Source organism: Peromyscus eremicus, chromosome 7 (genome assembly GCF_949786415.1).
Source record: "Peromyscus eremicus chromosome 7, PerEre_H2_v1, whole genome shotgun sequence".
NCBI classification, from domain to species: Eukaryota; Metazoa; Chordata; class Mammalia; order Rodentia; family Cricetidae; genus Peromyscus; species Peromyscus eremicus.
The window spans coordinates 50,142,072-50,158,638 of NC_081422.1; the positions used below are offsets into that span (position 1 = coordinate 50,142,072).

The 16,567-nt window shown below is 38.1% G+C and overlaps 1 protein-coding gene across 4 annotated transcripts in view; it reads right to left on the reverse strand.

The window, feature by feature from the left end:
• Positions 1-16,567, reverse strand: part of Scaper (S-phase cyclin A associated protein in the ER) — a 366,393-nt gene that overhangs the window by 207,301 nt on the left and 142,525 nt on the right. For all 4 annotated transcript variants that reach the window (XM_059267924.1, XM_059267922.1, XM_059267921.1 and 1 more), the window contains exon 21: positions 13,623-13,759. In XM_059267924.1, the coding sequence (XP_059123907.1) occupies positions 13,623-13,759 (137 nt within the window). The remainder of the gene's footprint in view (positions 1-13,622; positions 13,760-16,567) is intronic.

The following is a 16,567-nucleotide window of genomic DNA, read 5'->3' on the forward strand; positions in this document are numbered from 1 at the left end:
AACAGAGCTGAGGAGTAGTGACACACACCTTTAATTCCAGCACTTGAGAGGATCATGCCTTTGATCCCATCACATAGGAGGCTCACACCTTTAATCCCAGCACTAGGGAGGTAGAGACAGGAATATAAGTGGGGTGGAGACAGGGTCTTCTCCCCCCCCCTTCAGTCTGAGGATTCCTACAGGCAGGCTCTCCCCTCATTCAGTCTGAGGATTCGTAGAGACAGGATTCCCCCATTCAGTCTGAGATTTTGTAGAAGTAAAAAGTCTCTGGTGGCTGGCTGCTCTGCTTCTCTGATCTTTCAGCTTTCATGCTCGATATCTGACTCCAGGTTTTTATTGTTAAGACTAATTAGGATCCTGCTTCACCTATTAACTTAAATGTTAAGTGTGGATGACAGCAATAGCTTGATTAGTAAAGTATTAGACACAAAAGGTTAAGGACCCGAGTTTCACCCCTTACACCCCATGAAAAGCCAGACATGGTAGCACAAATCTGTAACCGCAGTACTCCTTCAGCAACATGGACGGTCCAGACAGAAGTCCAAGACACTAGTGGACCAGCTAGCTGGACGCACAGAGTGGTGAACAAGACTTCCCTCTGACCTCCAAAGACCCAGTCACAATACAAACTCTTCTTTCTCTCTCTAAGATTCCAAAAATGGTATTCTTTATCTGTTGGAACATTTTTGCCATGGAGTCTATTACTTTACCAATATTATTTTCTTTATGGTATGGTTTATATGAAACATATGTCTGTCCTTTTACATTAATATATCTATATGTTTATATATGAAGTGACTCTCAGGAAGATACAAAGTGGTTTTTAAAATCCTTTCTGAAAATATGTGCCTTTTACTGGAAAACTTAATGTCCTTATACTTCATGTAATTTCAGGATGGAAAGGTTTACTTCTGCCATTTTGCCAATGTTTCTATATATTTTATTACCTTTGCCTCTTACTGACTCCATTACTTCTTTTTTGAAAGTTGAATCAATATTTTCTGTCCCCTCCCCTCTCATGAACCTGACTGTATGGTGTGGTGAATGTACATATGTATATGTGTTTAAATGATGCCACAGTGGACAGAAACCTCTGAAACCATCACATAAAATAATTCTTTCCTTTACATTGTTCTCATCAGGAATGTTGCCACAGTAATGAGAAACTGACCAACTCAAATATGATCAACAGACATATTCTTTCTAAATATTTCCTGTTTGCATTTGGCAGACTCCATGGATAACCTGATATGGTGAGCGATCTGTGCAAATGACACACAGTGTTTTCACTGACATAGTTTTACAGTATTGTTTTATAGAGTTGTCTTTAAAACCTAACGGGAAAAATAGAGGGTAAAAACCAAGATATAAGAACAACAAATTTTATAATTATCTAAGTAGCTGTCTTTACAATGTTGGGTTGTCAAATAAATATAGTGTACACAGAATGCAACATTTTGGTCAATGATAGCCCAAATGTGATAACAGAGATGAAAAATTCTTATTACCTAATGATGATATAGCCATTCTAGTGTGCATTACTCACTGATTGGAGCTGTTAATAGTGTAAAAATCCTACTATATAAAAAATGTAGAGTGTATAGAATGCACCATTATGTATAGTATATAATACTTGATAACAATAACACATGACTATGTTACTGCTTTTATATGTAATATTTGTAATTTTTTCTGTTTTCAATTACTTTAGCAAATTACTTTAGCAAAAAGTAAATGCTTCCTATAAAACAACATTCCTTGCCTGGCAGCAGACTTGTCCATCTTGTGCTGATTGTATCTCTTGATTGTATTAAGATGTCACACCAAGTGATAAATGTATACCACCTGGGTTTGAGTAAGTACTATTTATTGTGCTCACACAATGACAAAATCACCTAGCAACTCTTTTCATAGAACATATCATCATTGTGAAGTGATACACTCATGTATATATATTTTGGGAATATACAGAGATAAAAATTTTAGAAAAATTATCATTGAATTGAATTTTTAATAATAATGTCTTAAGCTGATAGAAAAAACAAAACAAAAACAATGCTGGTTTGTGTGTTTGCTTTTGTTTTTACAGAGTTGAGCTACTGTCTAGTTCATTTCCACATTTTAAAATTTTTAAAAATTTAAAAATTTCATACAATACATTTTGGCCATATTTTTCTCCTCTCCCAATTCCTTCAAGATCCTCTCTTCCTATCAATTAAACTTCATATTCTTTCTCTTAAACACACACACACAAATTAAATTAAATTAAAAACAGAAAAGTCAAAAAAAGCAAACACAAATCATGGAGTCCGTTTTGTGTCCCCTGGGCCTGGGGCCTGCCCTGGAGGGTGGCTGATTATATGTGTAGCCTCTCCTAGCAGAGATCAATTGCAGATCGCTTCTCGGTTAGGGGGTGGGGCTTTTATCCCACCTCCCTTTCTCCATATTGGGATTTTGTCTGGTTTGAACTTGTACAGCTCTTAGGGATGCTGTCATAGTCTCTGTGAATTCCTATGTATATCAGCCCTGTTGTATCTAGAAGATACTGTTTCCTAGGAGTTGCCCAGCATCTCTGACTCTCACACTCTTTCTGCCTCCTCTTCCACATTACATGGCTTAGCCATTTCAGTCTGAAGGACTCCCTGGTGAATTTCCCAACAGGTAAGTCGGCTAAAATCAAACTCAGTTTTTATAGTGTTCTTCTTCCATTTATGAAAGTCAGTTTTGCCAGACAGAATTCTTGACTACAGATAAAAACAAAAACAAAAACAAAAATACCAGCCCCTCAAAAAAAAAAAAAAAAAAAAAAAAACAACACACCAATGAATACACAACTATCATTTTCCTTTTCTGATCTTTATAGCCACTCCTCCTTGCCCATCCCTGTAAACATGTTCAAATGGGGTGACAGCAATAAACATATCTTTCTTTAGTACTGAAAAGTATCAGCAGTTTGGACATGAATGTCCCACAAAGGCCATGTTCCTACAGGCACATACACTGGCCTGTGGTGGGATATTGGGACACTAGCATCTCCTCTTCTTCTCTTCCTACCTCCTGGCCACCAACAGATGACTAGGCTTCCACCTATTATATATTGTACTGCTATAGTCTTAAAATAAGAGGACCAACATGCAAAACAAACTAAAACATTTGAAACTGTAATTAAGCTTAGGTATTTGTTACAGCGACAGAAAACTAAATAATACAAATGAGAATGGTTCAGTAATTCATCACTATGTATTATATGCCCTCTAAGATTTTGGTTGATAACTCTACCAATTTTTGAAATTTTTTTTTTTTTGGTTTTTCGAGACAGGGTTTCTCTGTGTAGCTTTGCACCTTTCCTGGAACTCACTTGGTAGCCCAGGCCGGCCTCAAACTCACAGAGATCCGCCTGGCTCTGCCTCCCGAGTGCTGAGATTAAAGGCGTGCGCCACCACCGCCCGGCCAATTTTTGAAATTTTTATTCCACCTTGCCAAGAATTTTCCTTTCACTTTTTTGTGGTATATTACATTAATTTTATACGTTGATCTATCTTTGAATTGAAAGGGGAAAAAGCCACTGTTTTTGGTGTAAAATTCTTTAAATACACTGGTAAATATGACCTGATAGCATTTTCTTTTAGATATGACATCAATGTCCACAAGAGACATTAGTGATTAGTTATAGTGTCTTTGCCTGGCTTTTTGTATAACAGTAATTTTAGCCTAAGCAAATAAGTTAGAAAGTATTCCCTTTAATTTTTTTTTTAGAAGAGTTTGGGATGGGTTTCCATTAGTTTCTCTTTGAATGGTGGTGATACAATTAAAATCTGGAGTTTTTCTTTTTCTTTTTTTTTTTGTTTGTTTTGTTTTTCGAGACAGGGTTTCTCTGTGTAGTTTTGGAGCCTGTCCTGGATCTTGCTCTGTAGACCAGGCTGGCCTTGAACTCACAGAGATCTGCCTGGCTCTGCCTCCGAGTGCTGGGATTAAAGGTGTGCGCCACTACCACTGGGTGAGTTTTTCCTTTTTTGATTTCACCTGTTATCCTCTGTCTTTTGTTAAGTTTGATGACAAAGCATTAGATAATATCTATGAGTTCATCTTTTGTAGTGTGTGCTGAGCTTCTTGGATGTTATACTCCTATCTACCATAAAGTGTGTGATATTTACAACCGTTAGTTCTTCAAATATTCTATGCCTGGTTTTCAGTTTCTTTTCTTCCTTAACTGGTAGAATGTATACATTTGCTGTACGGCCATGTTTGCTTTGCATATTACTAGATTGTCTTCATTCTTATTTCTTAGTCTTCTGCAAATTCAGTACTTTCTATTGTATTATTTGCAAGTTCAGCGACTCTTCAGCCTGATCACTCCAAATTCTCAATTTCTGCAGTGAGGTGTTTTGTGTCTGTTTTGTTTGTTTTTATCTTGGCTATTGTTTTTGTCAGATCCAGATCTTTTTTTGATTGCCCCTTAGACTTTCTAAGTCTTTACCTATATTTCCATTTTATTCAGACATGGCACTCATGACTTTACATTATCTTTTAGTTCCTCAAACTTTTAAGACAGTTGTTTTAAATTCTTTCCCTAATATTAGACCAACCATCATATGTTTCTCAGGGATAGCTTTTGTGGGTGGAATTCCCATTTGATTTTTTTCTTGTTTGCTTCTTTGTATGCCCTGTACTTTGTTGTTGAAAACTAGATATTTGAATCCAATCGTATGAAAGTTCAATAAGTCAGATTTTCCACATGCATAAAGTTTATTATTATTTATTATTATTTGTTTTGGTTATATTTTTGTACAGTCTCTGTACCACAGATAGGGCTGACTTAAGGTCTTTTGAAGTTTTGCTTGAACCTGAGATTTTCTCTGGCAAATGTAGTCACTTTCTGATTATTTTCATATATATTACATATTTCACATATATTACTGATAGATCAGTATACATATACATACATATATTATGTATTTTGATATATTTTGGTGGACCAACTCTTTAATGTCTAGCTCTCTAGAAGGATAAACTGTATGGAGACAGAAAATGTTTGTGGCCACTTGTAAATCCATGATCATATACTTCAGGCAGAGTGGAAAGGCTCTCAAGAAATGGCAGGCCACAGTGACTATATCCTGTTTCCACCTGTCTGACCACTAAAAACCAGTGATCATAACAGAGGATTTTATTAGAGAAAATGACTTTTGCTCACCCTGAAATCCTCAAATTATTTACAAACTACTAGAATGTGTATATGGCTGCCTATTATTAAGGGTTAACCATGGATAAGTGCTATTGTATTGAGTTCAAATTGAAAGAAATTAACCCACTTCATTCTCTAAACCTTTCTCCTGAAGTTTCGAGCTGTCAACAAATTCCAGAGTCCTGAAATAGCTAAATCCTAGAGACTAAGCAATCACAAATGATGACTAGTAGAGACAGAGGCCCACCCTCTCATCTCCAGTTTTTCTTTTCAGTTACTTTCTAGAATTTCCATCTTGCTACTTAATTACCTACCTGTCCTGTACTATGTCTATTTTCCCCATTAAGAATTCAGTTACTACATGTGGTTATTTCAAATTTCCAGTGTGATCATTTCAAACCCTTACTATACCTGAGTCTGATTCTAATTCTTTCTCTCTCTCTCTCTCTTTCCAATTGGTGTCTTTGTCCTTCATATGCCTTCTATTTTTTCTAAATTGCCACACATGATGAATTATGTTAAAAAAAAAACTATTATCAGTGGGGCTTTAATAATGTAGTAGCAAAATGTGGGCACAGAGGAAGCATTCTTCAGTTCTATCATTGAACTGCAAATACACAATGTCTCCCAGCTTTTCCACATTTGTTTAGAAGGAACATTACTAAATACAGTGGGGTGGAGTTGAGTGCTTCTCTTTCTGCCACATGCAAAGCTGCAGGGAGCTGAATGGGATATTTTTACTTTTTTTCCAATGGAATCCTTGAGCCAGATAAAGTTAAGTGTTTTCTGTTTTTTCATATCAATCAGTGTGATAAAGCCCCAGCAAGTTAGGCCCTAATTACATAAAATTTCCTCACAGCAGAACTTAAAAAACGGAAGGCTGTGGCACATTTTAAAATGGTAGATCATTTCCTTCTTCCTACTAGAAGGAGAAAGGTAATTTTCTCTAATATTCACTGTGAGAAAACAGTCACATTGTAAGAGGTCAAACTCATAAAAAGTATAAATGCCACCACAATTGGGTCCTGCTCAGAATTTCTGACTCCTGAGCTTTTCTACATGGAGTCTTCAAGGGTGATTCATAAATTACATTTCCCACACAAGTTTTCATTTCGTTCATGGATTTCTGCTGTCGTTGTATTTATCTTTGTCTGTCTCTCTGTTCAGTTAGAGCATAGAGGTCTGTCTTGATGTGTTATGGATATAAGAGCTACTGAATTTGTTCAACTTTTGACTCATAGGGATGAAATGACAACTTTTAGAAGTTTGGTGCTAAAATTCAACAAGTTGGGTGAAATAGATAATCAAACTGAAAAGCACAAATTACCAAAACTTTACATCATTGGTAAAATTATACATGCACAATTAAAGTAAGAAAAATTCAGTATACACTATAGGAACACACACACAAACACATACAATTTAGATTTTTAAAAATGCAACCCTATGCAAACACAGGAAATAAAGGGAACTCAATTTACTGAGATCAATACTATATTGATAGCAAAATTATACCAGGAAACTATACAATATTTGTACATAAATACAAAAGTCCTTTTCAAACTGCAAGAAAATTGATCTGAAGAATATATAGAAAAGAAATTACATTATAAGTGGTTTATATTAAGGAAAAAAAGGTCAGTTTAACATTGTAGAACAAATTGCACACTAAAAAAGTTGATGAACTGTATAAAATGTGAATTATATCACAATAAAACTGCTATAAACACTATGTGATTATACGGTTATATAGAAGCTTATATATAATACAAAGTACCACAGTGACATAGTATTAAAATAATGTATCCAAAGACTCAAAGAAACCAGTAAAGTAAAAGGGGACCAATGTAGTGGGTAGCCATTCCAACCTTGATCTGGAAGTTCCAACCCCCATTGAGGCTTCAATAACTGTCACGCCTACAAGGCGGGGCCAAGAGAGGACCTTGAAGACCTAAGATCCGGATGTGCCATCTCTCTTGATTCCTGGACCCTGGAAGCTGGAGGTAGACGGAGCAGAGTTCTCCAGAGAACACCACCAGACTGCACTGCATCTTTCCCAGACCCTGCAACTTACCTATCCCTTCATTTGTAAGTTACGCCACTAAATAAATCTCCCTTTTAACTACGTGGAGTGGCCTTAATAGTTTCACCAAGAGACCAAGGTGGCAGGGGGAGAGCTCTAGGTGGAGAATGGCAGGTGCTATGGAGGGGAAAACAGGAAAAATGAGGTTTTAACTGGGAAGTGTTAAAGGCATTACAGGGGTAAGAAGAATGATTAATAACACCAAGGATATTTGAAAAGTCATAGGGAGATCATATTATGTTTACCTAAGATTACATATAATACATATGTACATGTACATACACGGACATATAGTTTGAAGAAGTCACTCCACTTGGGGTGACAGTGCTCTATCCAAGATCCTTGAAATAGTAAACAAACTCCTAACACTACTCATGAGAAACATCTACAGTTGTTGGTCAGGAGCGCCTAACACAATATAGATATTGCCATTGCCCTTGGCTGCCTCCCAGAATTTGAAGGGAAAGCCCTATTGCTGAAGAAACCACACATTTTAGAAACAGGACTTGAGGGGAACTGAGTTGGAACTGATCTGGAAGCCACATCCCTAAGGATTAGTTTTCATCTGTCAGAAGGTATTATGCAAGCTGCCAAGGGAGAAGGGCAGTCAGCAGTCCTACCCATCTATAAAGCCTATGAGACAACAATATCAATGACTGGACCTACCTGTTATCTACAATGGTGTAATAGTGGAACTTTTATCCTAGAGGTAAGCAACACATGTCTAATTGGACTTAAGATCCACTCTACAGGAGGAAGTACATCCCTGGTACTGTAAACCTAGCCTACTACATATGGCTAGAGAGAACATAGGCCTCAATAGGAGAATTAATTACTGCCAGTTTCCTAACACAATACAAGCTCTATTTTCTAAATAACTGTTCTTATACTCACAGATAAGTATAGTTCTCACCCCTCAAGGAAGCTTTTTGCAAGAGATGAAAACTATTACAGAGATATACAACTGTTCAAAATATAGAGAATAATGGTTGTGGAATGCCTCATCACCACTGATATGCTTGCAACATAAACCCTATATCCTTAAGGCTCAGGAAAAGTTACAGAAGAGGTAGCAGAAAAATTTTGAGAGCCAGAAGCCCAAGACACCTCCTGTTGATAGACTGTATTACCTACACATGACAGACAAAACACTCCCATGAACTCTCAACAATGGGCTACATAAAGAAGACCAACATAATGACAATGGCTGACATGCTAAAGCAGATGGGAATTCTAGGCCCCACCCCTAGATGTAGAGGTATAAGTGTTCAATGGCTGCTGAAATGGGGAGTTGACTCCAGGCAGGGATGGCCTCCCACATAGGTTGTTCAATCCCAAGTAGTCAATTATGAACACACACACATAGACACAAGGCTGAAAAGGACTCAGTAGGTTATAGACATCGTGTGCAAGTGTTCGTGTGTGTGTGTGTGTGTGTGTGTGTGTGTGTGTGTGTGTATGTGTGTGTGTGAGTATGCATGTATATTATTGTTCTTTTGTTGTGAAAAGACACCATAACCAAGGCTACTTATGAAAGAAAGCATTTAATTGGGGGCTTGGTTACAGTTTCAGAGGGTTAATCCTTGATCACCATGGTGGGAAGCATGGCAGCAGGCATGGGCCTGGGGCAGTTGTAAGGATTTGATCCTTAATTACCTCATCAGCCTTAGCCAGCTTCCCAGCCTAAAAAGCGGGTGGGCCCTCTGTGGGCTCTCTGTCCCCTCTCCTTCCCGCTCCTTCCCCCGTCAGCCCCTCTCTTTACCCCCCCCCCGTGTCTCTCTCTGTCTCTCTCTCTCTCTTTCTGTGTCTTTCTCTCTCTGTCTCTCCCCCCCCCCCAATAAAGCCCTAAAAAGGTAACCATGGCTGTAATTCTTTTAATCAGCACGCTCCTCCATCAGCATGGCCGCCGCGGGCGGTGACCAGCCACCAGGGGCAGCGCCACGGCATAACCAACAGCAGTAAAGGAGAATTCACATCTGATCCACAAGTTGCAAAGAGAGAGAGAGACTGACAGACCAACAGACAGACAGACAAACAGACAGAAAGACACACACACATACACCTGACCTAGAGTGGACTTTTGAAAGCCCACAGTGATATACCTTCTCCAACAAGGCCATACTTTCCATATGAGCCTATGGGGACCATTCTCATTCAAATAATCACAATGTGTGTGTGTGTGTGTGTGTGTGTGTAATTGTTACATATATATAATTGTTACATATATATGTATATATATATTGTTACATATATATATATATATACACACACACATATATATGTAACAATAATAATTAAAGAGATTATGAATTGGAGGGGGAAGCTTGGGAGAAGTTGGAAAGGGACAGCAATATAAACAGGGAGAGGTGACATAAACCAATACTTTATTCAATGGCTTTCTATAAAATTTAAAGATAGATAAATATACAAATGGAGCAGAACAGAACTGAAAATCAAGCTCTACAATTAAAGGGCTGATTCATATTTTTATGAAATTATCAAAACAGAAATTCCAGAGATCATGGACAAGAAGTTTAGAATAGACTCACCCAGAAAGACATGTCAGCCTAAAAAAAATAAAAAATCAACAAGATGTTAAAACAAAATAATGAAGGAAAGTATTTTAAAAACACAGTGCTAAGATAACTATCTATGTGAAAAAATACACCAGAATCTGTACTTTCTATCACTACCATTAGCTATTTGAGACGAGTCATAAGCCTACATGCAAAATCTAAAATTAATAAGGCTCATACAAAAAAACAAGGTGCTTTCTTAGAAGCTTTCCTCAGGAAACACCTCTTAGACATATATAGAAAGCATTAGACAAAAAGAAAAAGTGTATGAAATAAGCATCATCCAAATTAAAGTCTTTCAGTCAGAGTATAGTGGTATACATCTAAAAATCCAGAACTTACGTAGTAGAGGCAGAAGAATCAAAAGTTCATAAGTTCAAGGCCAGCTGGATTAAAAATAAATAATTTGTAAAAGCTTAAAATAAACAAAGCCTTTGCTTGTTGAAAGTTAACACATACAGGACTCCGAGGAAACAGTTCAGAGGGTGAAGTATTTCTCATGAAATCATGAAGCCCTCAACTTGATCCTCAGAAGCTATGTAAAAAACCAGCCATGATGACACATATTTGTATTCCTACAGCTGGGGAGGAAAAGACAAGAGGATCCCCAGGGCCAGCTGGCCAGCCATCTTGCCTAGGTGGTGAGTTCCAAGCCAGTGATAGACTCTATCTAAAAATCAAGGTGGATAGTGCCTGAGGAACAGCATATGAAGTTATCTCTTGCCAGCACACACATACACATGCACCTGCAGACATATCTACATACATGTCCACATGCACACAGATAACCACAGGTTCCATATAGAAAATATATACATATGTTCCACATTAAGAGAAAAAAATCTTTAATTCATGTATCTGCCAAAGAATGTATAGCCAGAATGTATAAACACAACTAAAAACTAAAATGATAGGCAACTATTTAAAATGGGGAGAAATATGAAATACATGCTTCATAAAGAAATCTACTGAGAGGTTAAAAAGCACAGAAAAAGATGCTCAATAATGATAAATAGTCACAGTGAACTGCTATTAGAATATCAGTAAGACATATATCCACTAGAATTAGACTTGAGATTTAAAACTGCACAACTTAATGCTGACAAAATTGTGGGGCAATTGAAACCTCCACAGGTTGGTGTTGGAAGAATAAATTGGAACAGCCACTACGGAGGAGTTTGGCAATTACACTTTTATTTATATACCCAAGGGAAATGAAAACATTAGGTTTAGCCAAAAAGTAATTTGGCATGAATTTTACTAAAAATGTCCTAAACTATAAACTCAAATGTTTATTAAGAGATGACTGGACAAAGGTTTTGATACTATCATATAATCTATATGTTCAACAGTGAAAGGAAAACAAATTGTTTTGACCCAAAATACAGATATGTCTTGAAAAAATTACTCAGCAAGAGGCAGCAGCAAAAGAGTATGATTTTGAATATAAGAATTTATAGAACAACAAAAAGGCAATTCATAATTACAGAAAGCATGTAAGTGATTGCCAAGGGCCAAAGTAGTAGGACAATGACTGCAAGGACATACAAAAGAGTCAAGTGTGTAGAGCACACCTATAATCCCGGCACTCAGGAAAGCAGAGAGAGGCAGGAGTGCTGCTGAATGTTCAGGACCAGCCAGAGCCACAGAGAGAGATAGTGTCTTAAGATGGTGGTCCTAGTGATGATGATGATGATGATGATGATGACGACGACGACGACGACAATGATGCCGATAAAGCTGTGGACAACTCGGTGTTGTATTGGCTTGTCATGCCTAAGACTTTGGGTTCAATATCCACCAGGAAAGGGAAGGGAAGGAACAGAAGAAGAAAGAGAAAAGAAGGAGAAGAGAAAGGAAAATGGGGAAAGGGAACAAAAGGAAAGGAAGAAAAGAGAAAGAGAGAAGGGAAGGACAAAGAAACTTCAGGGCAATGTAAGTGGTCTAGCTACATTAAAAAGATTTACTTGCTGGGCGGTGGTGGTGCATGCCTTTAATCCCAGCACTCGGGAGGCAGAGCCAGGCGGATCTCTGTGAGTTCGAGGCCAGCCTGGGCTACCAAGTGAGTTCCAGGACAGGCGCAAAGCTACACAGAGAAACCCTGTCTCGAAAAACCAAAAAAAAAAAAAAAGAAGATTTACTTTTTATTTATTATATTATTACTATTTATTATATATGGGTATCTGCCTGCATGTATGTGTGTGCACCATGCGTAAGCCTGGTGCTCAAGAATGCCAGAAGAGGGTGTCAGACATCCCTGGAACTGGAGCTACAGGTGGCTGTGAGGCACCATTTGGGTACTACAATCGAACCTGGGTCACAAATCAACTCTCCAGCCCCAGTGTCTGCTTCCCCTCCCCATGCTTAGATTTGGTCTGGCTTGAGCTCCTGCAGACATTTTAAAGCAAGCAACATTACTTGAAGTACGAATGACAATGTGGTTTGTGTCAAGTGAGGTCAAGGGTGACTTAAAGGGCTCTCACCTGGGCAATGACAAGAGAATGTTCATTTCCTTGCAGTGAAAAGACAATGATGAGGTCTGATATTAGAGTCATATCAGAGAGCAGTTTGTTTTAGGCATATTAAATTTCAGTTAAAGGTGTAAAATTGGTAATCAGCAAACATAGGGCATATAAAATCAGGACATGGCAGGAAGTGTCATGTCACAGAGAAGAGAAGGGAACCAAATAACAAGTATCCAAAAGTCAGGAGTCAGAAGTTCCCAGCAGAAACTTCAAATCAAGCCAGTAACACCCTAAAGTAAACTACAAAACTACTCTTAGACACATGCAGTGCATGCAAATACTAACTTCAAGAAAGCCTTTTCTTTTCTTCGCATAAATGACCCATAAAAACTCATTCTTAGGTTTGTACACAAGAAATTCATGGCACTTTCTTCTTTGTGAAGTCAAATCAGGAAAACTATTACTTGTTTTCTAACTATCCATTTTCAAAGAAACAAAGCACTCCGAAGTTATCTCTGATTCTGTGAGATGAAACAGATTCCTTGACAGGTCACTATCTGATCATGGGAACTACAGACAACTTCATTGCTCAGCATTACTCTTGTTCCACATTTTTTTAAATAATTTGACGGGCTAAGTGTCTCCATCTTTTGAGACACTCATGATAAAAGGTAAGATCTGGAATGTTTTCTCTCAAAATCTACAGGTATCAACTAAGAAAGAACTGTATTTGTGTCCTCCAACAAGACCTATCAGTCACCATGTGACACTTAAAGCTTGTGAGGTAATGTACTACACAGCTGTCTGGTCTCAAATGTCACTTTGGAGGCTGATGATAAACTACAGGTCTGATAACTCACTTTCCATTTTAAGATATTTCTTTAACTTTTTCCTCCTGTGACAGGCAACCAAATTAATTAAACCCCGTCACAGGCTTTGACACCACAGCCAGCTGACTTCTATTTGTTGATTGCTATTGATTTTCTTTGATACTTCATTTAAAAATCAATAGTTGGAAAGAAAAATAGACTTGGTTTACAAATATTCAAATGTACTATTGTATGCTGGAAGAGACACAGTTTGGCATGGCCTTGGCATCTAATTATAAGAAGAGCCCTTTAGCAGGTGAAAGCGGGGGCTTTGGATCAATACTCAGTTTTCTTTCTCAATCAAAGAAAGTGGCTATAAATTAGGTTCATCGGTGTTATTTCCAAAGCTTTTTGAAGCAAACAAGTTTAAATGTTTTTCTTCCATTAAGTTAAATGAGCCATCCCTAAAAGCTTTTGTTTTGTATTTAAGGACATTTATGTTACCTGGAATTCATCCGTGCCTTTATCTTTTTAGCTTTTTTCTTATTCTTCTGCCGTTCTTCTCCATCTTTCACAGGCTCTGGTGGAGCTGCACTTTCAATAACGATGTCAACAACATACTTCTTCAAAGACAGATGTTCCTACAAAATAATCAACAAAATTTATGACATGATGATATTTTAAAATAATACAAGATCACTACAGAATAGTAAATGGGGTAGATTACATAAAAGAAACTAAAAGAAATCCCTAGACAATAATGGCTTTTCCAATTGCTTTGAAAAACACTGAAGAATCTGTTTTTCTTGAGATTTTCAATGACTCATCAAATGTCTGGTGAATATCAGTTGTACTATATGCTAAGAATACATGGACATACAAGTGCAAAGGGAAAGATAAAATACACACTCTTACAAGTACATACACACACACACACACACGCGCACACACACACACACACACACACACACACACACACACACACACACACTTAGAGCACCATATAAGTGTTCAGTTAGTCATTTAATGTGCTGTAGGAGCCTAAGGGGAAGACAGGACAGCGTTCACCAAGGGTAAAGAGGGAAGACGGCAAGCAGGCAGCAGTGTTTGCTGTGCCTTCCATGGTGAATAGAGTCTGAGCAGATGCTGGATTTGTGTGTCTGCATCTGGAAACGAGTAGGGAAAGGGGAGGAAGAGGAAAGGTAGGTCATCTCAGTGAACACATGCCAGAGGGGAAGTGGAACATAGCACTGGACACAGTTTGGGTTTGGCTGGAACACATAGATTGATTTGTTTCCTTTCTCATCATCTTAGATATGCCTTCTCACTGTAACCACTCCATTCTGTGTACTCAACTCCTCTGCCTCTTTCTTCACTCCTACCTACACAGCAAAGCTCCAACTCCACATCTAGCTCTCCACCTGTTCTGTGTCTGTAGCTGCAGAAGATGGATGTATCTATAGGAGAAACTGTGCCAACTACTTTCACTTTTTAGGACACTGTACCTCAAGTAAAAATTCCAGGCAGTTGAGCACACATACATTATTTAGCTTATCCACATGCTCATCTTCCTAGAAATGGTTTTTAGACCCACTCTTCAAATCTCAAATACTTGTTATCTCCCCCACCCCCACTTATCTTTCAGTTGCAGACCATGTTTAAGGAAAGTAGCATTATTTAGAAGAGAAGTCGCATATGCTCCCATGACCAATTTACCGGCCACTCTTTGTGCCTATATACTTTGTCTTTTTCCCACTATTCTATAGGCATACTCATGCTCCAGTTAGGGTTAAGTATACTAAATACTATTATTTACACTAAATGTACACTAAATATTATTCCTTCTCCCCCATTTATATCTCTATTGCTCTGATTCTTCACACTTTAATTTTTCTTTCTACTTAAGTCACTTAAATACTTTCCATTTTAATCATCTAAAAGATCCTTTTTCTTTCCCCCCTAGGCTACTATCGTATGGCAGCAGAATGTGTTGGAAGTATAGCCTCTCTGTCTTTATTTCTTTAACTCTGCTTTTTCTTGAACTCATGAGTCCAGCAAAAGCTTTACCAACCATAATCAATCTGCAAACTGTCCTTGTTAGGGAACGAACATCAAGGTAAACTCTCTGTTGTCTCTTCCAGCCTTGGCCCTGTAGGCTACTTCCTCTCCCCCAAAACTCTTTCATCACAAGGCTTCTTGACATTACATCATCCCCTAACCCAAAATAACACATCCATAAAACATGTAGGCTGAAATGCCCTCCAATTCAGTTTCTAATTGGACTTGTCCAACTTTTCCTGTGTGCATGTTATATGTGTATATGCACTTTTGTGTGCAGGTGTGTATGCATAGAGATCAGAGGCTGGCTAGCAAGCAAGCTCTAGGGATCCTGATTCTGCACCATGTCCCCACAACCTATACCTTGCTCTAGGGTTACAGACATGTGTGGCCATGCTCAGCTTTTTATGTGAGTGTCAAGATCTGAACCCAGGACCTCAAGCTTAAGCTTCAGGAGATCTTCCTCACTGAGCTATCTGTCCAGCCCTTCAAGGTCTTCTCTCTCTCTCTCTCTCTCTCTCTCTCTCTCTCTCTCTCTCTCTCTCTCTCTCAATATATATACATATATATATATATATCAAAAAGGCCAGTTATTTTTAAAAACATAAAATATTAATAAATCTTAATTACTCTTATCAAAACTTTCCCAAATCTAGGTTGATACTTCAATCAGCAACGTGCTCATCAAATAAGCCTGAGATCTGAATTCAGTCCTTGAGATACAAGCTTAATAAAACAAAAACAAACAAACAAAAAACATGGAGTGTTGGGCATGCTTATGTTCCCCCAGCCTCAACCTCCACTCCTACTAGGGAAATCAAGACAAAAGGATCCCTGCAGTTCTCTGGTCAGTCAGCCTAATCTACTCAGCAAATTCCAAGTCAGTTGGTAGCCTCCGTCAAAAGGTCAGGTGGATAGGAAGTGAGGAAGCACAGCTTCCTTGCTGTGCAGAGGGTATCCTCTGGCTCCACATACAGGAACACCTGCATAGACACCTGCACACTTGTGCAACTGAGCTTCCACAGTAGCAGAGAGTACTAGAAGATGTCAAAGGTGGGATGACATCAACAGTTCTTTCTATCCAGCTATGACACCTATGAACCATAACACTGAACGGCATGGCGAGACAGCCAAAAAGGTACAGTAGTGGTATTCATATCTTGGTGATAACCAAATACTATCAAATTGGAAACAAGACTCAACAAGAGAAAAATCATGTCTGGTACTAGAAACCTAGGCAACTACCCATGGCTCTCAGAAGAGAGCCTACTACTGCTACTTGACTAGACTAGCATAATTCCTAACAAAATTCTAAAACAAATCCTTACATTCACAGTTAAATGTAACTCTCACTCCTCACCAAAAAAGCTTCTCTTTACAGCAAATGGAGA